At 45.8% G+C, this 26,087-nt stretch overlaps 1 protein-coding gene across 4 annotated transcripts in view; it reads right to left on the bottom strand.

Annotated features, from left to right (window-relative positions):
- Window positions 1–76: 76 nt before the first annotated feature.
- Window positions 77–26,087, bottom strand: part of GLB1L2 (galactosidase beta 1 like 2) — a 51,752-nt gene continuing 25,741 nt past the window's right edge. For 3 of the 4 annotated variants that reach the window (XM_038381028.2, XM_038381033.2, XM_043500825.1), the window contains 12 exons: window positions 22,683–22,747; window positions 18,112–18,196; window positions 15,723–15,860; window positions 14,289–14,369; window positions 13,583–13,689; window positions 12,374–12,520; window positions 11,282–11,353; window positions 10,271–10,349; window positions 8,829–8,916; window positions 4,111–4,225; window positions 2,281–2,397; window positions 1,305–1,765 (listed from right to left, as the gene is read on the bottom strand). In XM_038381028.2, the coding sequence (XP_038236956.1) occupies window positions 1,679–1,765; window positions 2,281–2,397; window positions 4,111–4,225; window positions 8,829–8,916; window positions 10,271–10,349; window positions 11,282–11,353; window positions 12,374–12,520; window positions 13,583–13,689; window positions 14,289–14,369; window positions 15,723–15,860; window positions 18,112–18,196; window positions 22,683–22,747 (1,181 nt within the window). In that variant the 3' untranslated portion in view covers window positions 1,305–1,678. Of the gene's footprint in view, window positions 763–1,304; window positions 1,766–2,280; window positions 2,398–4,110; window positions 4,226–8,828; window positions 8,917–10,270; window positions 10,350–11,281; window positions 11,354–12,373; window positions 12,521–13,582; window positions 13,690–14,288; window positions 14,370–15,722; window positions 15,861–18,111; window positions 18,197–22,682; window positions 22,748–26,087 lie in introns of those variants that run through there. The other variant, XR_006276611.1, reaches the window with a different exon arrangement.

Raw genomic sequence — 26,087 nt, 5'->3', positions numbered from 1 at the left:
CCAAACTGGATAGCAATGATTTTATGCAACTGGTATCCACTTGCATTTTGGGAACAGCCATTGTTAGCTCATGTTAAACAATGGTGCTCTGCATCAAAGCAGGTTTATTCCACTATTATATAAAAGTCTCCCAAGTGCAGCCCTCAATCTATGAACAAAGAGGTGTTTTCAAAAGGGATACGAAGTTTTCATGATATTCAAGTTGTTTTCAACTGATGTCCTAGCTGCATGTCTGTCTGTTTATTCTAATAACCCTGCTGGATTGCAGCCTTCCATTCGCTGTAGGGAACAACTCCTCGTGAAATGCAAAGGACTAAGTCCTACAGACAACCCTGCAAATACAAATATGCTCCACTCTCCTCAAAGTCAGCTGCAGGAGCCAGGCCTTTCCAGCTGGTGTGGTGGCGATTGCCAGGAGAGCTGAGGTACGGATGCTGCGGCGAGACAGGCATTGATTGGGACGGAGGATGGAGTGTATTACAGCTGCACTGTCTGTTCTCAGTTTTAATTAAACTGTATTTAATTTGTTAAATAAAATTAAATATGTTTTTTAATGGTTAAAATTCCCTTGAAATTGATTTATTGCCCTTGCCAGGTGGTTATGGTAGTGAGGTCTTACTGCTCCCCTAAGTACTGACCTGACTTCTCTAGGTCAGAGGACATGTTGGTTGCAGGAGAGATGAGCAGCTCTTGGACACAGCCAATTCTACACTGACAGCTACAGCATGGGAGTTTGAGGGTATTTAAACCACCCTCCTGTACCTTAAGCAGGGAAAAGAAGGGGAGCAGGTTTTCAGAGTTAGCAATGGCTCTTTTCAAAATTTGAAATATTGCATTGAAAATTTCTGCAATATTTGACCTATCAAACAGGGAAGCCCCCTGGAGATTGTCGGAGGGGAGTTATAACATAATCCCTACCCTTCCCTGGGTCCTGTTCACACATAGGACGACATTTTTCTCCTTTCAAGGCTAAATAATGCTAACCTTGCTTATGCACCTTTCCCCCCTGAGGTCAATGGGGAGCTGTGAGTAGATGAGATTTGGGCTCTTTAAAGTATTAAAAAGAGGGTGTAGCTAAGTAATACACAGACAAAGCCATGGGCTCCTTATCCATTCCCCCTTCTGAACCTGCTCTTCAGAAGGTTCATAATTTGCCTGGACTGGAACCTTAGGTTGCCACAACAGTCCTGCTCTGGGTCTTTTTTTCCACAAAAGAGAACCTTAAAATATTAAAAATTAACTGTTAACATCCAATCAGGATTCCAAAAACTGAACAAACAAAGCCCCTTCTCTACACAGCATTCTTATGTATCCCAGAAATTCTCTCCCCTTTTAATCAAACAAGAGGTGCCCACATAGAATGCATTAATCTCAGGCAGGGGCTGGGCTCAGCTCCCATAGTTCCCTCCTCCACAACACTATTTTATTCCTTGTCCATTACATCACAGCTGGAGGCCAGCTGTCATGTTGAATCTGGAGCACTAGATGTCCTGGGAGAAATTGATGGACTCACCTCTCAGGGTGCTCCAAGTCTATCTCCTAAACTTGTTGCCAGGGAGCAAATCCTTTACACTGGTCTAACGGAAATTAACAAACCAGTCTGTACGTGGACTGATGCGTCCCCACACATACACCAAGGAATATCCAAGATGAACCCAACGGGAGGCAGTTCTCCTGCTCAGTCCATATAGTGGGTCCTTCCTAGATAAGGCATATCTACAGATTGTATGATCCGGCCTGCGGTGCGCTCTTCAAAAACGATAATCTAGGGAATAGAGAGATCAGGGATGGGAGGCAGGAAATCCCTTTAAAATGACAATCACTGCTCTTTCCAATGGGGAAATATTTTTGGGACTTGAAGATCAAGCCTGAGTTTTGGGGGAAGATGCTCCCATTGAAGGGAATGTCGTCAATATACCACCCCACTGGTCCTAGTATATATCCAAACTCCCATCACTTGACATCCTAGGCTGTATTAAGACTTCACAGCAGTGAAGAGTAAACACTAATCCCAACTCAGGTGGTCTTGCTTTTTATTTAAGTTACGTTGCCCTTCAAATTCTATATACAATACTGATCCAAAGCCAGTGTTCACCACAGTGCCTTTCTTTTACTGATAGCCAAGGAATGGTGCTGCTCTAACTTGAATATCAACCTCAGAAAGAGCTACCCCCCATGCTTTGTAGAGTCAGATTAAGGTGAGTTTTTAAGGCACTGAGCATTCCTAGCTAGCCTTAGACAGACAAGTCAGATAAGTATGTTTAATAGAAAGCCTCTCACCTCATTGTTCCCAGGCTGCAGCCAAGTTGCAGGGAGGTAGAGCGTTTCCTGGGGTCCGATTTTCCAGTAGCGTCCTAGGTTCTCTCCATTGACAAACACAACTCCTTTTTCCCAACCCTACAAGGAAGACAGCAGAGCAGGGTTACTGAAGCAATTGCTCTCAGCCACTAAGTGTTCTTTCAGGCCACCTGCTGCTAGTCCATCCCTCTTCTGCTCTTAAAGCAAGTTGTTCAGACAGATTTTAAACCTCTCACATTCCATTCCAATCCTACTACTAATGTATCTTCTTAGCCGAGGAGGTCTGTCCCCAAGACGGATCTGCCAAGGGCAGTGTCCAAAAAACAAATTACTTGTTTTGCAGTAGTAGCTAGAGGCCCTCATCAGGAATCGGGGCCCCATGTGCTAGGTGGTGTACGTAGCCTCCATTACTACAGTAACTTTCAATCTTTAGCGTATTTATTAAGACTCCTGTGAGTTCATTCCCCATCTACAAAATTGTGATGAGACACAGCAAGAGTAAATGATTTGACCACAGTAATATAGGAATGCTGTGAGACAGCAGGGAAATGAACCTGCTCTTTCCAAATTTGAGGTTAGTCTAATAATTACCGGACCATTCTCCCTCTTATAATTTGAGCAGTTTTACGAACAAGTCAATACTACAGCCCTCATCAGTGTCACATCTGAGGGCCTTCCAGCAGCGCATGAAAGCACTGAGACTGGTTCACTCTCTCATCCTCCCCAGGGGTTTTGCACTCCTGTTGGTACTGCAGTGCCAACACCGCTGAGGGAGAGTAAGCTGGTGCATCAACAAGAGAATCACTGCTTAGGTCCATTGGCCGGGGAACTTTTGCCCTCAGTTACCCCTGTGCAACCACACAAATGATAATGAGGCTGGAGATGTACAACTTTGGTAATGAGGTGCTGGGTGCCACCATCTAAGTGCAAAGGGAGTTGGGGCAATGCCCCTGCCTCTGCCAGTCACCTGCTCTCTGGCTCCTATCCAGTCATTTCTGCTGGAGATGAATTAGCCCTGAGGCTCAAAGTAATACTTCTAAAGGCAAATGCTAAACTCTTCTAGCTTTGCTCTTCTGAATAGGCCAGATTACAACAAATAACAGGTTTATTAAAAAAAAACGAACAAACCAATCGCCCTTCCCAAGGCAAAATATCTTCTCCTTCAGAGCCTCTTTGAGGTCTTCCCCTACCATTTCCTGCACCCTTTTCACGCAACGTCTGTTCATCATCAAGCTATAACTATCCATATACTTTGTCTTGTAAACTACACTGAGACCTGAAGAACAGAGATTGCACTGGGGGACTGAAATAAAATCCAAGAGGAAGGAGTTCAAGATTTTAACAAGACACACAGCACTTCCTCTTCAGTGCTGTACACACATAGCACCACTCTCAGACCCCATGTCTGAAGGTTCCACAGCACTGTCCCCTTTTACAGATAGCACAGAGAACGGAAATGACTTGACTCAGGTATCCAGAGGTTTGTGGTCACAGCCACTAACCCTTTGCTACCCGAAGAGGAATAGCACCTAATTTATGTAAAGCTGGGCTCATTACTAGCTCTGCCAGGATGCCGTTAGGGGGCAGGCCAGAATCACCCATGTTTGTCTCAGCAGGGCCTGTGATGGTGGAAGCTGTGTTTAACTGAACATGCCAGCTGGCAGCTTTAGGAGCAGACTTCTATGCAGCCTGCATGGGTGGCCTGCTTTACCACAGACTCATGAAGAGTGCTATGTGGTGCTGCCACTGGAGTGGTTATGCCAGGGTCTCTCTTCAGCCATACGAAAAAAAACAAATAACTGAGCGACTCACCTCGAGTTTCAGGAAAGTGTCCTGAGGCAGATACTGCACTTGCAGGTTTCCTCGGAAGAATGCAGGACCCACGGCGTAATCCGGGATCGTGCTCCAAGCAGTAACACCTCGCAAGCTGTGAGGGAAAGACAAACAGTTAACAAAAGGAAAGCAACTTCCAGAGAGGAGCTATTCATGGGTCCAGGGCAGGCCTTAGGATCACTTCAAACAGGAGGCCACCCTAGGGGACCATTTGTTACAGTGAAGTAGCTATTCACTTTCCTGCCTGAAATGTGCAGCAGTTGCTGCCCACTGGCATTGGCTTAGGGACAAATATTCAGCATGGGGACGTGGTTGTTCATTCAAGGCAGGCACCTCCTTACCTCTTTCCTCACTTCCAAATTAATCCCTTGGTAAGAGAGATCTTGGCTTTCACCTTTTTCTGTCAGCAAGGGGAAGGTCTCCATCGTGAATGCAGTGAGACGTGCTGCTACTGCTCTCTCTCTGCTTTGCTAGAAGTGAAAATCCCTGCTTCAAACTCATTCATTTCTCATCTCACCAACCACAATGGCTACCAACCTGTCTCCTGGTGCATTCAAGGTGCTAATCTTAAATTACAGAGATCTATCTCGGGTATTGCTGGAGTGCCCACCACACACCCAAGGTGTTGTCGTAGCAGCAGAAAACAGATGGGATACTGACAGACCCCTGATTTGTACTCTGCATAGGCAAGTAGTTAGGGACAGTACATTCTTAGTGCATGCCTACACTGCCCCCTCCCCTCCCACCAAAAGTGTTCTGTGCTCAGATTACAATAGTAGTGAAAGCATGGCAACTCAGCTTTTAACCTGGTTTAAGAGCCTGGGGCAGAACACGAGTGGCTAATGTGACTAAGAAGCTGTGTTAGCATGTCTTCAGTTCTCTTTGAATCCATTAGCTAATGATGGTTAGCTAACTCAAGGGAAGAACACACTCTATACTGATGGGCTCATGGCTCTGGAAACTCTTCCTCCAATGGTCTGACCAAGCTAGAGCCACTTTCAGGGTATGCTCAGACACTCATATCTGTGCCCTGAGTAAGTGGCGAGAGAGGCCATGAGTTTCTTCTGAGGCTTAGGAGTTTAAGTTGACTTTGATCCGGTTCTGCTCTCTGTTTTGTTGCATGTTTTTAAAAAGACTATAAGCATGCCCAGAGGCTAGTGATATGAAGCAAAACATGAGGCCCTGTGATCTAATAGACACTTTCCTGGGAAAAGCTTTTCAGACTTCACTGCTTAAAAAAAGAAGAAAAGAAAATGCTGGAGGTGAGGTTGCACACTCAAGGCTTGTCTATACCCAGAAAATACTGGTTTTACTAGACTGCTATTCTTAGTGGCACCTGCCCCTAGTGCAGATGCAGTCAAAGGTACTTTCTAGCAGTATAACTTATTTCCCTTCCTATACAAGTAGAGGAATAAGGTATGCCAGTATAAAAAGCACCTTTTATACAGATATAAACTCCACACTTGGGGTTGTACCAGTATAACTACTGGTAAGAGAGTCATACCCTTAATCAAAATAGTTTACCAGTACACCACCAGTGTAGAGACCAGACCTCACTTCAGGCTTTGCTCTGCTCCCTTGTGCACAGGCATCACGAGACTGGCTTTAATGTCTCCAGCACAATCTAGCCTAATGCTGAACACTCTACCAGCTGGCCTCAGGTACTGAGAGGAAGTGTCCTATGGAAACTCTACCCCGCCCCCAAAGTTTACCAAGTCTGCTGGAGTCCCTCCTCAATCCCTTCCCTTGTGTTTATCTAGACTTCTCTGGACAGAACTCCAGTTCAGAAAAGCACTTCAGAATGCTAGATTAGCCACATAATCTTGTGCTGCCCAGGTACATGTTACAAGCCTAGGTTTTATAACACAACAAAGCAAAAACCACCACGCACCTATAGTACTGCACAATTTTCAAAGGCTCATAACTCAGTGAAATCAAAAACAACTTCTGGACCAAGGAAGGACACTTCAGAGAGGGCTAGTTGCAGGCTACATTTCACCTTTTGAACTCCATTATTTGCATGACAGAGCTGTTTAAAAGTTTTCTCCAGCTTTTTTTTTTTTAAGTGTACACATACTCAAAACTGCTGAACCATTTCAGTTTCTCCTGCTTCAAACTTTACCTGACCTTGATTATCTTGGGGGACATACAAATACTGGGAAAATTCTGCCAAATCGGTAGTTTCAAAAAAGAAATAAGCTTATGAGCAAGTGAAAACAAGGATCAGAGTAGCAGCTGTGTTAGTCTGTATTCGCAAAAAGAAAAGGAGTACCTGTGGCACCTTAGAGACTAACAAAGCTTATGCTCAAATAAATGGGTTAGTCTCTAAGGTGCCACAAGTACTCCTTTTCTTTTTGAAAACGGAATGAGCATAGACAGAGCCAGGCAACCTTAACTATAATGGTGGCTGCAATTTCTCTCAGACTAACAGCTGTAATATTTTATATCTATACAGCACCCTTCAACTCAACAATTTCTAAAGTGCTTGACTAGTTGTTTATTTAAAAAACCTGCATCACCTATCCCCATAATGAAGCTACCTCTGGGGAGAAACACAGCAAGTGTAACAATAATTTGCAGCACACAAGGTCCTTCCCTCCAGTTTTTGAGCCAGAACTCATTTGCCTGGAGAGCACACTACAAACTTATTTGCTACAGCCTTCCTGCCATCACCACCACCGAGGAACTACTCATACACAGAAGGCAAGTCAAGGTTCCTAGACCTTAGAAGAGGTGGCATGAAAATTCCACCATGCCATATTCTGTGGAGAACGCTATGGAAACCTAGGCCACTCTATTTAGCATTTAGATGTTATAGCGATGGATGCTCTAGAAATACCTTAAAAAGCCCCCAAGATGTACTGCAATGTTATGATGGCCAAATGTAATTACTTGGGAGGGACACTCTGGACAGGACACTCCGGTGAATGCTATGCTCTGCTCTTATGAGAAATATTGCAGGATCTTTATTGCCTTCAAGTAGATTGGGCCTCAATTTTCAAGACTCACCCCAAACAGCTCCTCCATAGGCCCAATGCCCCCTTAAACTACGCTGGAACATTGGGTCAGGTGCGAATGCCACCTACCGAATCAAACATATCACTTCTATTGGCATTGGGTTTTTGGTGGATGTCTCCCATCCAAAGTCCAATTCTGTTTAGCTCATAGGATCAGATATCACTATCTGAGCCAATATAGATGCATCAAGTCTATTTTGGAATATATAATGCAAGGGCACCCTTGATCACATCAGGGGGTATTAGCAAGTTATTGGGTATGCTCAAAGTCTGCATCATTTCTTGCCTTCTTGTACCACAGGTGTGGTTGGGAGTGGTGATGAAGCAGAGAGAAAGTGAGGGGCTTAGAAGATCCTCAAGAGATTCAAAACCTTATCAGAACATGTTCTCTCCAATGCTGATCAGCAGCATCCCCAGATTCAAGCGAATTATTGACCTAGTGCAATGTGAATTACACTATATTGCTGAGCTAAGCCTGGCACAATCCCATTTTCAATACGGTGTACTCTGGCTTCCTACTCAGAGATTTCTACCTTATGATGTTTCATTGCTAATGGCCAGTTGCTAGTAACTGATCAGACTGCTGGCTAATCTTGCTTTTATGCCTGCATGGCAGCTCACTAGCTTTCATAACTTTGATTGGGAATATCCTTCTCTAATGACCCTACAGCACAAAGCTCACCCTGCCAAAGAGAATCCCTTGCAAAACCTTCACCTAGAATATTTAACACTACCTGTTAGCACTGTCCTTAAAGGATCACTGTAATAAATTGACTAGAGAGAGTATACACATGGCTGACATCTACTGGACAGAATAAGAACACAACTGTAAGTGTCACAAGCCCTGCATCGTCCAGAACTAACAGAGATTCTCTCTCCTTTGGCTCAAGTGGTAGGGGTTTGCAACTTTGTAGCAGAAGTATTGGAGTTCTATACTTTCTACACTATTAAATTCCAGGTGACCACAGCAGGCAGCAGAATGACAGCTGTGAAGTCCTCAATCCTCACAAATTACATTATTTGGCAATACTAGCACTGCAACAGCAAACCCTCTTGAGCTTTTTGGCACGAGTCCATAAAGCGACCTATGCTCTGTTGCTCAAACAGCAGCCGCCTGGCTAGTTATCCCTCTGAGATTATTTTGCTTTAGCATTTAATACCGAAGAACACAATTTAAAAACATGAAATAGGGGGAAGCCATCTGGACTAGTAATACACTGTTAGGAGCTTCCTGAAATTACTTCCCCTCTCTATCCAGGGAGGAGGGAGTGTCCTTCGCTAAAGTGTTTCCTAATCCCAAATTTCTGATCCCAGATAAAGCCCCAAACTTTTACAAAATTCAAAAGGGTTTGGATTGGCCACATCTCTACAGGCCCGATCCAATGCTTATTAAAGTCAGTGAGAGTCTTTCTATCCCCTTCAATGGGGGGTTGTATTGGGTCCTAAATAAAGGTGCAAAAATAAGTGTTGAAACCTTCTGTATAATTTTAGTTGGCGTTATCAGGAAGAGATTCGTAAGCGTGAAGATTCACCAGGTGCTGCCTTTCCGGGACACGTAACTGCTAAGTCGGTTTTGCACCTATGCCAAATTGTCTGTGCAAACGAAGGAGATTATATATATATATATGCCCTCCTCCTCTGCACAAACAATTTAGATATATGTACATATATCTCCCAAACCTTTCCATGAAGCCAGGTTTCATCTCCAGACTGTAAATCTTGAAGTTCCTCAAGGGGGTTTTATTCAGGAAGACGTCACCAATTAAGCCTGCAAGAGCAATAGAGGTAATAAAGAGCTGAGAAGCAACTAAGCTGATGGATCTTCCAATTTCAACAGGAGGAACAGCGGGATATGGAAAGTAGTCATGCTCTGCAATGGCACTAAAGCCCATATGGTCCCATTGCTCATCCAGATTGAGCAGAGAATGTTGCCACACTTTGCCCTCTCCTCTCCATCCTTTGCTTTAACTCACTAAGCTGAGAAACCCTCTCCTGGCAGAACGTACTGTTGGCGCACATAGCAGATTCACTTTTTTTTGGCTATCCATACATGGATTTTTTTAAATTTTTTTTAAAGCAGCAGATCAGTTACTTCCCCAATACTCAGAGGAAAATGTGGACATCCTGGTATCCCTTGTACTGGTAATCCCTTGTACTGATCCCTGCTTTTTTCCCCAAGGATCTCAAAGCACCCAACAAACAAATGTAGCCTCACCAGCCTCCTGTGAGGCAGTTGAAATTATCCTCATTTGCAGGTGGAGGAAACTGGCACACAAGAAGTCCAGGGCAGAGCTGGGAACAGAACCCATCTCTCCTGGCTCTCAGTCCAGGTCATTAACTACAAGCCGATGGTCGAGATTGTCAAAACAGTCTAGGGCCTTTAGGCACACCTCTTCTGTTAAAGCTAATGAAATGTCTCTACATTCACTAGGCTGCTCTGAACGTTTCAGCCTACATTCTCCCCTATAAAACAGAACCCAAGGAATCTTGACTCCCAGTCCCCATCTCTACCGGCATAAATATTTTACTGAGATGGACATAGTCCATAGTCCCAGGACCCTGTGTACACTGAGATTATCTTGCTCTCCAAATCTCAGAGCAGAAACAGGGATCCAGAAGGAATTCCTTTCCCCCCCATGTATGATGTTACACAATTGGATATGGACATCATGGAGTGAGAAAAGGGGCACCCCATCTATATTGTCAACCACTATAGGGAGGAACTTGGGAAGGTCTTTAAGATAGGTCCATCCATAAGTGGGCTATTTTCACCAACTATCACATGTCAGCTCCCACCACCCTGGACATGTTTGAACTTATGGTCAAGAAGTGAACTATTTTCTTTTATCAGTCTCCCGCATTGGCTGCCTTCTACTGCCTGACTGCAAAGCTACATAGCATTATCCAGGCACAGTGAAATTCTTGCATGCCTTTATACTGCTCAATCCAACACACAGGATTTTAACGTTCGATCCGGAGTGTTTGTTTCTGGAGCGTGGGAGCCATTTTTAAAAACGTCCTCCGTGTTTGAGGTCCTTGCTAAACACAGACTCAGAAAGAGGTTTTATCTGAGTTCTCAGCCCCATGCACCAGCTTGGAAGGAAAGAGACAATTTAACCTACCTTTCCGCTGCTCATTCAGCATAAGTCCGTAATTGACACGCCCGCAGTTCTCTACCAAAAGCCTGAGCTGCCTGAAGCCCTGTAAAGAATGGATCAGCCTCTGCTGAATCAGTGCACAGCCAAGTGCCAGGTCAACCATGTTAGGCAAAGAGAGAAATCAATGGGATCACTCCAGGGGGGAGTTTGCACCAGTAGCTTTGGCAGCTGTTTACAGGACTATAAATTACAGGAATATGCCACAGCTGCAAGTAACTGCATCACTGAGGAAAGCTCAACCTTTCATATGAAACTGTAATATTTTGCTGTTACATTTTAAATGGTTGAAGTGGTATGTAGAGCTAGAAACAACATGTGTCCAACACCACACAGGCTTCCATCACACAGCTCTACCCATGAGTCACATTCCTGACCTCCAATATTCCCTCCCACTCACCCAATTCTAGTCTTTGGAGCCATTCACAGCTCTGCCAGTGCACATTTAGTAGACGTGCTGCTCATATGGCCATTTTATGCCGAACTGTTGGATGGTTTTGTAATGCGGGAGAGTGTGAGCTCAGAACACACGTGAGACCATCCAACTCATTTCACTCGTGACCTAAGAGAAGTAAAAAGACTGAAGCATGTTTTGTGCCTATGAGCGAACGGCCTACATGTCCTGAGTCAGCATAGGCAAGGTCCCTAGAGCCCACTGTTCCATCTCATGGGTGTCTGCAGTATGTGGATGTGGCAGGAAGTGCACCAGCTGCTACTCTGGAGTGAACCTGCTGACTGGAGTTTTGTCCAAATATTTCCCCCTCTCTAAAGGATACTCTTGGCATTTTAAGCCACTCTGCTCCAACTGTGGAATCATTTCAGGTTTGAGTGTAACAACTGCTCTGTGTCTCATGCTGCTGCTTCACTGGTTTGCACGAAGCTGGCAGCAGACACACTTCTGGGCTCTGCATTCTTGGGGGCGTGAGCTGCGATTCTGTTACCCACCTACCTCTCATGAGTGGTCTCACCATTACTTACCTGTCCTTCAGGAATTGACAGCTCCACCGTGTTGTAATCAAGGAATCCAACGAACACAGTGTTAACAAACACCTGCAGGAGAGGGCACAGGAGACTAGCAGAATTCGAAACAGGTATACTAGACAAGAGATTAGAGTCTTAACAGGGGAGGAAGCATCGTCTAACGCAGGGGTGGGCACACTTTTTGGCCCGAGGGTCACATCGGGGTTGCAAAACTGTAAGGAGGGCTGGGTACAGAAGGCTGAGCCTCCCCAAACAGCCTGGCCCCTGCCCCCTATCCACCCACTCCCACTTCCTGCCCCCGATTGCCCCCCTCAGAACTTCCGACACATCCAACCTCCCCCTGCTCCTTGTCCCCTAACTGCTCCCCCCAGGACCTCACCCCCTATCCAACCCCCCCATCCCCCCAAACCTCTGCCCCATCCAACCGCTCCCTGTCCTCTGACTACCCCCTGGGACCCTCTGCCCCTTATCCAACCCCCCTGCTCCCTGCCCCCTTACCATGCCACTCAGAGCAGCAGGAGCTCACAGCCCCACCACTCGGCTAGAGGCAGCCAAACCGCCACACTGCCCAGCAGGAACAGAGGGCCAGAGTGCTGGCAGCGTGGCGAGGCTGCAGGGGAGGAGAGACAGTGGGGGAGGGGTCGGGGGCTAGCCCCCCCCGGCCGGGAGCTCAGGGGCCGGCCAGGATGATCCCGTGGGCCGGATGTGGCCTGCAGGCAGTACTTTGCCCACCTCTGGTCTAACGGGAGTCAAGACTCCTGGGGTTTACTCCCAGCTCTGCCATTGACTCATTCTGCAATGTTGGGCAAACCAAGGCATTTCTAAAAATGCACCATGATTTCCTATCAGTACCTTCTGAGGATAGATTTGAGCTGATGTTATTGGAGTTTACACAGACTTGGACCTTGAGCCTGGGATTTAGGGAGGATGTAGGCTGGGGCTTCGTTATGAATAGCACAAGGGAATCATAATTCTACTCAGGAAAGCCTGCCACCTTGGTTCATGGCTGGCCTATTTCACGCCAACTACTGCAGCCAAGCTATTTGCCTTTCTGTAGAGTCAGAATAACAACTGCTCTGTACTCTTTACCTGTGCTCGGTCCCGGACGTTGTCCCTGGAATGCAGCTGTCCTCCGCCGGATATGACCGTCTCGTAGAGCGTATACCCATAGGCCTGCCCGTTGCCATCATTCACTGGCAGGTTCTCCATGTTAACCGGGAACTCTGACTTAACGGGCTGCGAAGGAAGAACAAGTAACCTTTCTAAGGGGACGGCTACACAGGGGCATCATCATCAGCCAAGTAGCTGCTATGTCCCACAAGCCAACATTTACTCAAATCCTATGCAAAAGCTGCCTCTCTTAAAGGGCTCCGGGGTGCAAAGAATTGCAGCTAAGTGACGAGTTTCAATCCTGCCAACACCATCCCTGCTAGCTGGATGTCTAAGCTTTCATCAGACACAAATGTTCAATTATGGCTATTTCATCGCTTCCTTGACAACCTGCTCCATTGCCTATGGTTTTGAAAGCTTCTTCCATGCTGCAACTTAAACCCATTACTTCTTCTTCAGTTCTGGTTGAATAATTAGAGTAATTGATCCCTGCTTTCTTCATGTAGGAGTTAGTTTTGGTGTAATGGCTAGGGCCAGGGACTAGGAATCAGGACTCCTGCATGCTATTCCTGCCTCTCTTGCTGTGTGACCTCGTGCTAATCTATTGATCCGTCCTGTGAACAAGAAAGCATTGTTAACCCATTTTACACTCTGGGGGACTAAGGCCCAGAGGGATGGCTGAGGGTTTTGTAAAGCTCTGAAGTTCCCAGATGGAAGGCGCTCCAATGAGCATGAAGTATTAGTAGATGGAGCAGGTGACATAATGGGTGAAGCCTCATATTTGCAATACCAAGCATCCCTGAAACCAAATCCCAGCAGTCCCACATCTTCCTTCTCGGTAAATAAATGGGCGTTCCATACAACGTACTAGGCTCAGGTCTTTCTGATAAGACCTTAGAACACAGATCCTCTCCCTGTGACGTTAAAGATCATGTAGCACTTTAGAGACAAATGGCTCTAGTATCCTTGGCCAAAATGTGCCTCCCTCTCCCTCCCCATTCTTGTGCAGCATGTGGTATACAAATGGGTTGACTTCCTCCACCCCAGAGGTGGCTGCCTTTAGATACAAAGTTTGTGAAGCACCTTGAGGTCCTTCAGAATAAGATTATAACATTTCATAGTGCAACGTGTTTCTTTGCATCATCCCATCCTCTTGGCACATTCTCCAGCTCCAAGGACAGTACCTACCTCTACAATAGATGGCAGCACCTCCCACAGAGAGACATACTGCGGCAGCAGGACTGTGCCATATGATGCTTTGCCTGTGATCATAGGAGGGAGGGGCAGAGGCTGCCCTGCAATGCAGAAACACAACAGGTGTTATATTTCAGCTCTGCTAGACAGATGCTACAGAAGGCGACGGGGGGGGGCTTAGGGGCATTCCCTAATTCTATCTCTAGACCACAGCTTTGCCTCTGGACACGTCTTTGATCAACCTCCCTATGGGATCAAACAGAGCACTGTATGCACCTCAAAGACAGCTCAAGCAAAACTGAAGGCTGGGTCAGGGCTGGTGTATTTATTCAGCGGTGAGAGCCACCTGTCCAGCTCCAGAGAGAACAGAATGCAAACAGGATCTGTAAAACAAAAGCACCTCCCCAGATCTGAATTTGTTTTAAGTTTGCTGGCACGCCATTTCCCCTGCATGCGGAGACCGTTAAATGCAAGCGCCCCTCCCTGCTGCTGGGAAGCCAACTCTGTAACAAGCTGCTCTACACCCCTGGGCTTCCTACGCTTCAGAAAATGCTTCCAACTAATCTGCAGGACATATCCTGTGAGGGGAGTAGCAGGGACCCAGCAGAGACCCTTGTTGGGCCCATTTTAAAGCTTCTCTGGTATAGCGCAGGCCAGCATTTAAGGGGGGTAGAGAAGCTGCTCTGAGGTTTATCATCACCTATGATCTTGGTGAAGAGCTGACGGAGTCTGAAGAACTTGGACGTGTAGTCTCCAGCCTCTGTTAGCACGGCGTCGTAGTCTGGAAAATAGGCATACACCTGTTACAGAGCATCATCAGCTTTAGGGAAGTACTCATGGTAAGAGGTCAGAGCCAAAGGGGCAACGTGTTTATCTCGGGCCTCGTTGCCATTAAGGAAGTCTGCACTGGTATAGCTGCGTTGATTAACTACACAAGCACAAAGTTCCTTAATGCAGACAGGGCCTGAGACATTGTTCCATTGTGTAGAGAGACAGCTACTTAATAGTAAAGTGATTCTGAAGACCGGCATAAAACAAAAGTAAAGAGAAACAGCTTGAACCCACACCTATTGCTGGTATAATAAAGTGTATGGTCAAATTCTGCCCCCCACGTTCACTTCTACAATGCCTGACTGAAGTCAAGGGCAACCGGGCATGAAAGTCTGAGGACACAACAGGGATCTTAACCAATACCCTTCCTCTCCCATGTACACCAGTGCCATCCATTTTCCCATTATGTTTGATGGGTTTTCCCCTGCCTCATACAACTGACTGACAAATAAAATACTTTCTTAACTGTTATTGCAAGCCAAAGTGGAGGGGAAGAAATATGGATGCATGTTAAAGGCCTATGTTTCAGGTATGAAATCTCTCCACTTCTTGCAATCAGAGGTTCAAATTACAGCAAGCTCAAGTCAGCCCTTCTTCCAGCAACACAAATCCGTTGAGGATAGTGCCATGCGGTAAATGGATAGGGGCCCTATCTGCCTTGCATGGTCCCAGACACCTTTCCATAAGAACACAGATTTGCCTTAGCATCCTCTGCTAACATTTCCTCTTTTCCCTCACTGCTGTACTGTGGCTGCTGCTCTCCTCCCCAGTGTTGGCTGCACATTCTGAGGGTCCCATTCTGCATCTGCCCTTAACTCCATGTAGGATAAAATCAATAGTTTTGGTGAGGATTTTTGGGATGACAATTGCTATAAGATACTCTTCAAATTGTTAAAAGTCAAAGCCAAACAACCAACTATTTTGGTGTCAGAGGTCTCAGATGGTCTTTCCTTAATCATTAATTGAAAGAGAGGAGAGACACTATAGAGGAAACAGCACCACTTGATGTTAACTATGTGTCTTTATCCACTCAGTGGTTTCTGACTCAATTCATAGTGAAGGGCTCCCCCAAATACTGGAATAGGACGAGAAATCTGGAGCGTTAAAGGAAACCCTCTGTCACAGTCACACCATCTTCCCAGATGAGCCAAGATCAGGGTGTCTCTCCTCTCCTGTCTGGGTGATGGTGATGCAGAGACAGCACCTAGGTCCTTCAAGAAAGTGATGGGCATAGAGCTTTCCATCAGCTGCAGCTGGCTCAAAGGCTGCAGGCTTGCAAGCGAGGCAGTGAAAGAAAACTCACCATAACTTGTGACATCTGGCTTGTACTCATCAAAATCCAGAGCACCATTCATGAAGCCAAAGTTGGTGCCCCCATGGAACATGTAGAGGTTGATAGATGCTCCTGTTTTAAGGACTTCTGCTACAGAATTCACCATATCTGTAACGGAAGGAAAACTCCCAACAATGGTTCCGAACATCACAAATCAAGAAGCTAATATAACATAGTACAGACTGAACACGCCAACAATTTAAGAATTTCAAATTGAGCATTTTGTTTACAATCACCCCCCTCTCCCAATGCTTCATGAGCCCAATTCATGCCTGGGGTAACTCCAGTCACCTACAGCTACCTTACATAGTATCAGAGGGGTAGCCGTGTTAGTCTGGATCTGTAAAAGCGGCAAAGAGTCCTGCGGCACCTTATAAACTAACAGACGTATTGGAGCATAAGCTTTCATGGGTGAATACCCACTTCTTCAATTGCATCTGAAGAAGTGGGTATTCATCCATGAAAGCTTATGCTCCAATATGTCTGTTAGTCTATAAGGTGCCACAGGACTCTGTCGCTTTTACCTTATATAGGGCAGCCTTTCCACTTGAAATGTTCTGCAGGAATAATTCATACACAACCCGTCCAAGAGAGCCTGCATTCCCAAAGCAGGCAAAGTTTTCATTGACTTCAGTGGGAATTCTGCCTAGGCAAGGACCTTGATCTACTATATTGATGACATAGTTACACAGAGAATTGCACAGGTAGGATACAGATTATTTTAGATGCATTATGTTATGACCAAATTATTTAAGTTTCCTTTATTTTTTTAAGATATATTTATTTACCTGGTTTCTTAATGTATGAACTGAAATGGGACACAACCCTTTTGGAAGTATTAAGTTTGAATGAGGTTTATGTTGACCATATCACCCACAAAAGGTAAAATAATCTTGTTGGAGTGAAAATAAATCTATTTACTATGCATATGAGGTAATGACAGAGCTATCACAAAATCCTCATGTCATTTTTACTACTGCTGTAGCATACATATGCAGAATAGAGTCTCTTGAAATTTGCACAAGATAGGAACGAAGTAGCTAAGGCACTGGGCTAGGAGTCAGGTGATCTGGGTTCTATTCCCGAATCTGCCACAGAGTCCCTCTGTGACGTAGGCTAAGTCGTTTAGTCTCTCTGTGCCTCAGTTCCCCAGCTGTAAAATGGGGCTAATACTATTTCCCTATCCACATGGGTGTTGGAAGAATACATTCATTAATGATAGTGAGGTACTCAGATTCTGTGGTGATAGGAGCCACATAAAAATGTAGATCACTAGAACAAAGCCATTTGACTCCTGTTAATTTTAAGGCAGGTTGTGGTGTTAAGTACCATGCAACACTGAAAATTTAGGCAAGATGGTCTATAGGTGACCATTTTCACTAGTCCAGTATCAATTATTTTTTTCCCCAAGCAACAATACTGAGCTTATTCTAAAGCACCTTTCCTCTTGGGATCTCAAAGTGCTTTTCGGGCCTGCTCCAATGCACATTAAAGTCAATGGAGAATCTGCCAGTGACTTCAGTGGGCAATGACGTGTCTCGACGATGACCCATATCCCTGAAGAGGTGGGGAGATAGGAAACAGTGGAGGAGGTGAAATAAAACCCAGTAGTCCTTTCTAAGCTCCTCACAGTGACTATCCTTATTTCCTTTCCCTTCCACCTTATCTCTAACCCCAATTACAAAAAAGTCTTCTACAATCCACATAACTATCAGTTCTTCACCAATTTCATTAGCTTGTATGTTGTATCCACATCGCCTCCTCTTTGTTTGTCTCTTCAGACTGTAAATTCTTTAGGGCAGAGATCATCTCTTTTTTGTGTTTCTACTGCCTCTAGCACAATGGGGGTCGTGACCCAGTTGAGGCCTTTTGGATACTGCCATAATATAAAGATTGATGGCTAACGTCAATGTTTAAATCCAGATTGATTGTTTTTCCGAAAGATCTGCTCTAGGAATTATTTTGGGGCAGTTGTCTGGCCTGTATTATACAGGAGGTCAGACTACATGATCACAATGGTCCTTTCTGGCCTTGGAATCTATGCAACTACTCCTTGCACTAGCTTGTTGATATGCTAACTCCTAGAGCAGTGAAAACAAACTTATTTGAAAAATGCCACATAAAAATCACTATTTGACATTGCCAGGGGAAAAAAAAAAAAAGACAAAAAAAACCCCCCAAAACACACAGCAGTGTGTGAATCCACTAAAGAGGTTATAAATTTACAGGCACTTGCTCAGAGCTAGGGGCATCGCTAGATAGGAAACTTGATGGAGACAGCATTACTGTGCCACGTTTGTTGACAGCAGTTTATACTGCAATAAATCCTAAGTGTGCAATGATAATATATGGTGCTCACCATCTGCGTCAAAGACATTATGAGGGCCGCCCCAGCTATCAAACCATCCAGTCCAATACTCCATCACCATCTTCGGCTTATTTTGCTGTTATAAAAACAAAAGTCAGAATTACATGGATGGGGTGGTATGGTGATCCAGTGCTCACCCTTGTTTTCCAGAGGCCCATCGTTTGAGTGCTGTTGGAGGAAAAGCCCCTTAAAAGGGTTTCTTCTCAAGCTGACAGAAGAGATCTAGAGATAAAACCCTGGACAAGCAAGACAGAAACACCTAGGACAGATGGGCAAAGCAGAGCCTGCAGCATATACAGTCTCCTACGATCACACCACCAGAAGGGAAACACAAAGTAACACAAAAGAACAGGTGACACCAAATGGTTCCACATATCAAGGCTTTGAGCAACTGGAGCAAAAAAAAAAAAAAAACAAGCCAACTGTGATGGTTTAGTTTCTGCTAGAAATTCACATTTATAAATGTCTACTTATCAGCCATGCCGTTGCAGTTTACGAGTTTGCAGGTGTGTTGGAGTCAATGCTTGCCAAGGTGGGAACAGCAGACCTTAGCGACTTAATGCCTTTTTAATGCTGCATATGGTGATGGCAGGAAAGCATTAGCCTTTGCAGGAATTAGGTCTTCATTAAAAAGCAATTTCTTCCCATTTGTCACGGCTTGCCAGCTCCTTTACCTCCTGTGGAATTCCGCTTGGCCCCATCACACCAGACAGTACCATGTGCGATCAGACTTGTCAGCACTCCCCACTCAGGACGTTTACTCCTAGTCAAGGCAATTTCACCTTGTGTTTGATGGGTGGGGGTTATCTGATGCTATGTGAAAGGGATAAGGTAAGCAGAATTAAAGAAAATCATGTTCTATTAGGAGAATAGAATTGCTGGTGCCTGTAACGTTCTAATTGCTGCAGGTTCAGATCAGCTCTTGATAAAATACAGTATCAATCAGTCTCAGACAAAAAACAGTCAAGCAGGGCATTTAATCTGTGCCTGGAATAGAGACCACATCAAGGACAAACAAACCTATGATTCAGACTCCCTAAGAACACGCACGGTCAGTCCTCCAACCCCTATAATTAACTAGTGTTGCAGAGGGAGTGCTGTTCTTCAAGTGTCACACTGTACCTGGTGATCAGCAATGACTATGAGATTGGTGGAGAACATGCTACTTCTTGCTCCAGTGCCAGCTCAACATGGCAAGGCCAATTACAGCAGAACCTCTCTAGCCTGTGGGTCACAAAGTCAGGTTAAAATGGCTGGATTTGCCCCGCAAAGTTTCCAAGAATGTGAAATCCCAATTAGGTTCCAAGCTGGAAAATGGAGAGATGAGAGAACAGACAGGTCACAACCCAGGGACACAAAGAATTTCTGCAAATCTTTCCAGCCTGGCATTTAGGGGAAGAAGGGAAGGTGGTGGTGGTAGAGGAGGAGGGAAGAGTGTGCAATCAAAGAGGAGATTGTTATTTAAAAAATAAAACCTGGTCCCATTTCGCTGCTGTGGCATCTCACAACCAGGCTGCAATCTGAGCTAAGTGCTCATTCACCAATTCCCCACCTCTATACATCTCTTACATCTCTGACAATGCAAGGAATCTGGGGCACTCGGGTGAAACACTAGACTGGAGTGCTCCTCCACAAAAGAGCAGTGTTAAATAAAACGCCATGCAAGCAGTGTTGAGGGGGTGCCCTGGGACAGGATCCTGCATGAGGTGCTGTCATGAAGCCAATACGTAGGCGTATCTGCAAGCAGACAGAATCACATTGAGTCAAACTGCCTCCTGATCAGTTTTGGACCGGGATACCCAAGTCGTTAAAGAGAAAAGACTGTTAGAGTGGTGAATCACCCCAGGTGAGGATAGGAATGAAGCTACTACTGTTTGCTTGACACAGACTCAAGACATCACCTCCACCGCCCCACTGTATCAGTTACAAAAGGACAAAGTACAGTACACAATGGGTTAATCCAGTGCTTGGTGTCCTTTGCTTAAATTTGATTTGGGTCTGAAATCTAATACAGTTCACCACCTTAGCTTATCCATACCATCTGGCATTACACGCTTAGGAGAGGCTCAGGCTTGGAACGGAGGTGTGAGGGCTGCAGATCAGGATTGAGGTGCATTAGCAGAGTTGAGTAGGACCCTGGACTGGAACAGCAGGCGGTGGGGGCATTGCAGGTGAAGACTGGAACTTGCTGGCAAAGCTGTATAGCAGCTAAGATTGAGATAGAAGGGGAGGAGCGAGGTAGGATGGCAAAGCTAGAATAATAGAGGAGAGAGCAAACAGCGGCAACACATACCAGGCCCAGACAGTTCATGGAGTCCGTTCCATGAACTCTACAATCCAGACCGCCTTTTTCAATTGCCAGAACCCGCTGTTCAAAGGCACCGAAATAGAGAACCCGGTTTCCAAGCCTGAGTGGCTAAATTAGGGAGTCCAGTTCTCAGACTGACAAGCAGGAACATTTAGGGACGTGCCTAAATGGCTGGTGGAGCCCTTCAAATATGGAATCATGCACCCAAAGTTCCCACTGAAGCTGCTGTAATGAGCTGCCATGTTGAATTTGCTTTATCAGAGGAGACTGAAACCTCTATTACTGTGCACTGGCCCCTCGCAGGGGCTTCAGCGTAGCCTGATTGGCAACTCACTGGCCCCTCAATGATTAAATGCTTCTGAAACCACGACACTGCTCAGCCTGACCCTGACTTGGCTGGCTGTGTCATAGGCACAATACTTTTATTTTTATCCTGATCTCGACATGGCTGTGACTGTGTGTGAACCAAGCAGCTTGGCAAACAGAAGGAGCCTTCACTCTGCTTTGTGAGTTCACTTGATTTAAGAAACACTTAGTCCACCCCACAAAAAAATTTGATACACAGGGGATTTAAAACTTTAAATTACCCTTAATCCCTCGGATATTTAGTAGGAGTCCAAAGAACCTTCCCATCACCTCCCCATTAATAAACACTTCAGGAGATAAGATTTCTGGCTTTCGGAGATAGCTGGCTACAATTAACCTTTATAGGACAGGTATAAGGTATTTCAAGCCAGGAACAGACCAATGCCCAGGCTCCCGTGGGTCAGGAAGAACAGCACAATCTTCTTTAAATGAAACACACAAGCATCAGGCTATCTCCACTTGTTTAGAGAGCCCTCAAGTTGCAGGAAAGGAGGTCTCCAGTTCCAAAATCCAGTGGTACCTGCAGATTAATACTCAAAAGCAAAGAGAACGTGGAGAATAGGAATGCTGCCAAAGCAGTCAGGCCCAACTCCCTGCTGCCAAAGTGAAATTATTCTGGCCTCTCTTCAGTGGATCAATAGCTGCATATATGTCATGGAACAATGGAAACCCAAGTGAGGGGAATCAGACCAGGACCTGGAAATAGGAAATCTGCTCACAGATTCCCAAGGGCTCCACCAGCAGAACACTTCAGAATGCCATCTCCTCTCCCCACCAGTGTGCACGAGGCACTCGGTTACGGCTACGAAGGACACACTTGCCAGAAAGGCTGCTGTGGAGTCCTGCCTTCTCCTGCCAAAACTTGTTCACTTTAATTGTTTAATTGATCACTCAATATTAGAAAAAGGAATTACCAGACGTTCAAATCTGTTAAGCACTAAAAAGGACAGACAAACACAGACCTCATGCTGCAAATTCAATCTGGGCGAGGGGGATAATTTAATCACATGTTGCTGGTGGCTTTGTGATGTAGCAAGTCTATCGGGGACATCGCAGCATCTTGCTTTTCCACCACACTCATACCCACCATGCCATTCCCTCGAGATTGCAGCTGGACTAGTGCCCCGCTATCCAAACACGGGGAAAAGTGGGGGGAAGAAGCTGGCTGGCTGTTGAATGCCCAACCCATATCTAAATCTGCATTTTGCAAACAGCCTGTAGCTTTATGCAGTGCTACCCATGTTTTCCATATTCTCAGTAACCTGGAGGTTGGCTGTGTCCCCTCAGGGCTGCAATGACTGCAGCTGTTCTCTTGAAAAACTGTGGGCTTCTGTCCTGAATATCTAATCTCTGTGAGGCTGAAACTAAGCTCTTAAGAGTTCTGAAGCTCCCAGCTGCCCAAACCCCCAATTTCATAAGTACCAATGAATATAATAAAATTAGGATTCACCCATAATGGGCTGAACCAGAACCCTAGATCCAAACATCCCCATCTTTGAGGCATTCAGAAATTCAGAGCTTGATCTGCAGCCCGTCTCTCTCTCTCTGAATTATACCAGAGCCGGGCCTCAGCTGTAGAATTTCTGATGCAATGGCGCACAGTCTATCCCCCCGCTTTCCAAAGAGAGATCCCAGATTGTGAACACTAGCCAAGCTCCACAACCATACAGGAAAGCAAGCAGTAAGTGAGCATTGGGGTGCAGCCCCATTAAGATCCCATCCAACTTCCTCTGAAATCAATTGGAAACTTTTCATTGACTTCAAAGGGATATGGCCCTAAGGGAAGAGGAGCCTGGAGCATCCACCACAAAAGTAAGGTATCAGTGCTTGGATGGCAATTTTTCAATGATAAGAATAGGCTGAACAAAGACAAATCTTCTCATCTTACCTGTACTGTGTCGAGATAGACCAGGAAGCTGGAATCCACCTTCTGAAAGTTAACAGTAGCCAAAGCTGTTGAGAAACAAGAGTCTTCACTAGGGCTGATAAATCAATCCCCTCAACTGATGGAACGTTTCCATATACCAGGACGGGGCATCAACCCGTCACCAACTCAGAGGGAAAATAAGCCAATTACTGAATCATTAACACAACATCCTGCAGCACGCCTGGGTGCTCCTTGGAAGTCTCCGATCCAAATTCTGACCTATCATGAAGCTTCTCAGCTTGTGGACTTCAACAAACAGCGGAATAGCTGCAGGCCACATTTCTAGCTCTGAATGGTCACACAGAGATACAAGCAAGAAATAACAGCAGCCCACCCAAGGCTTAATTAGTATCAGTAAAACACGTGGAGATCCTTGGATGAAAGGCACCATAAAGGAGAACTGTTATTATTAGAAATCATATCTGGAGGCAATTCTGATCTCCCAGGCTTTAGCTGCAGGATACTCTATCCCTGGCAGACACTTACAGCTTAACGGTTCTGTGGGGGTAGGTGAACAAGAGAGGAATTGAGAAACCACAATACAAATAAGCCAGATAGCTCTCCCAATTAAAGTCTACATCTCAGCAGGGAGACACACCATGTTTTCCTGGAAACAAGCCGACAGCTAGATTATGCTCGTTACATGCTGGGTGAAAGGCACTGCATAGTCCAGGAGAACTAGTGCACATGGCACTTTGACAAGGACCTGTCTTTGAAACAACATACATGGCTGCCCATTTACCAATATTCCTCAACCCAACAGGGGCTGTGGTGTGAAGAACCCTTAACTCTTCTCTTGCCCTTGCCTAACATTTAAGACATTCCAGCCCAAGAGTTCTGCGAAGTAAGGAGCAGTGGTAAAGTATTGTTAATACAGAAGTACATTATTCCACAATAATCTAAAAGAGAGCTGGCATCAGCTCCAGCCCCTGTTCTGTCAAGCACAATGATTCAAACAGAATATTTACAAGAGCCAGAGCCAGCATTTCACCATTTTTACCTGGATTTTCACAGATTTCTGTAACCAATGTGTAAACCCTGAGATTTTGGTACAGACAAGCAAGTCATTTCTTTTGCAAAAACAAAACATGAGTTTATTGCTGGTGGAACGCACTGGTTGAAAGCCCTGAAGACAAGGTGCCCAATATTGCTCTCAGTGCAAATCAAGAACTCCACTGAAACTGGTGGGAGAACAAAATCGAGCCCAAATACTCAGATTTGGTACAGCATGGGCAGCAGCGGGGTAAGCTTTACACACATCCCCCCCCAGTGCACTTCAGTCCTGACCTGGAGGAACCAGGAATTTGGATTCTGTGGCGCATTTAGCCCTTAAGTTCACTGTCAAGACTTCCAACGAGATTGCCAATTAGTGCAGAGTGTAATGGTAGTTTATATGGGATGAGGCCACCTGTCCACTCGGAATTAGCAATATATTGCTGAGCAGCTATCAAAGATACTGGGGAGCGACAGAGCAAACCCAGATATAATGCTGAACTAGCTAACTAGGTTTTCTGGAAGCTCTCCTTCCCTGTCTGAAGCACCTCCCATCTTCACCGAGTACAAGAGGCAGCTTTTGATAGGATGCCCCAACAACAGCCACCCACAGCCCCGTGTCTACACCCTTGATTGAAATTGTAATAGATAATCTACACAGCAATGCAAAGCCTGCTCCCAGGGCCCTGCCTGATGAACTGGGTTGGATGCTGGGGATTGCTGTGCAGGAGATACTTTACCCTATTCCAGCCTGTGGAGATGTACTGAAGCTTCTTGGCATTACAACGCCAGCCTCAGGGTTCAAGGAACCTCTGCAGCTCTTGCACCTCCTTCCTCAGCCCAAGTTGATGGCTGATGGATCCATACAGACTGCGAGCAACAGGCTTCAATGCTACCCCCAGAAAGCTGCAGCATATGGCATATGCTGTGTCCATGCGTGTGGAGGGGATGCACACCATCAGAAGCCTTGCTCCCACCACTACACTGATTCTGCTGCCAGCAGGGTCCTTTACGGCCACAGAGCAGGGGCTAGGAGACAACTACCAGACTGGCTACGACACACTGGGGCAGATGCCCTTCCATAATGGATATTCTTCTCTGCAAGGCACCTGTCAGCCACTAGCATCAATGGGAATCACGCACATGTTTTATAAGGAAACCAAGCCTCCACTGACGAGAAGAATGAACCAGGCCTCAGGACCATGGCTTTATATTCCTCTCCAGCCTCATGGCAGCAGTTTCTCCTCTCATCTTTCTGCCTAATTCTAAAGCAGATGCTATTACCTTCCCTTTTCTGTTTTCAGCCACCTTGCTGCTGCTGCAGCATCACTTGAAGCCCTAGTTATTCTGCATTCCTGATTACTTGACATGTTGACTCTAATGAGCAGATTGTTATGACATCTAAAAGGCGAATTGGTATCAAAGCCCTCTCATCATACAGCCCTCTGGAAAAGACAACTCCGCACGAGAGAGAGCTCCCAGGCGGTAAACATTCCCAGGAAAGGCAACGTAAGCTACAAAGGGGATTTCCACCCCCACCCCTTCCAAACGCTGAGCTCACTGGCAGGGAGAGAGTGACCCTGTGTGGACAAGGCTGGAAACTGCTGTAGCTGAAAGAAAAACTGGAACAGGCTACACGAAGTCAGGGTGCAACTCCACAAGCTTCAGAGTTACACGAAGAATGCATTCCCCCCACTTTATTTATTTAAAACATAAGAGCAAAGAAGAGTGGGGAACATCTCTTATTTTGTGATCTCCATGCATTTCTGTCTGGACTGAACATCAGCAGCACTTGTGACCAAGGCTACAATTTAGCCACGAGTATTTTTAGTAAAAGTCATGGACAGGTCACGGGCAATAAACAAAAAGACACAGCCCATGACCTGGCCATGACTTTTACTAAAAATACTCGTGGCTAAATCGTAGTTGCTGGGGGGGGGGGGCACTCTGGCAACACTACTCCTGCTCTGGGAGTGGGTGGGGGAGGCTCCAGCATGCCACTGCTGCTGGGGGGCAGTGGTCTGAGACCCCCCCCCGCTGTGGCTCTGGGAATGGGAGGGAAGGCCCAGGGCCCTGCCACTGCTCCTAGACCGCTGCTCCAGGGCAGCGCCAGGGCTAGCTGCTAGGGAGGCCCTGGGGTCAGCCACACCTGCCGCTGCAGAAGTCACGGAGGACTACGGAATCCGTGACCTCCGTGAAAGACTCGTTGCCTTACTTATGACTAACACAGCCCTGGGACCTGCAAACCGTTACACAGGAGAGTAATCATTACTCAGATGGGTAGCCCCATTGAAGTCAATGGGAATAGTGAAGTGATTAAGGGCTAGTTACAGGATCAGGCATAGAAAAAACAACATCTCAATATAGTGCTGT

Source organism: Dermochelys coriacea, chromosome 22 (genome assembly GCF_009764565.3).
Source record: "Dermochelys coriacea isolate rDerCor1 chromosome 22, rDerCor1.pri.v4, whole genome shotgun sequence".
Classification (NCBI taxonomy): Eukaryota; Metazoa; Chordata; order Testudines; family Dermochelyidae; genus Dermochelys; species Dermochelys coriacea.
The sequence above is the reverse complement of the archived record's forward strand: the minus strand, read 5'-3'. Positions and strand labels throughout refer to the sequence as shown.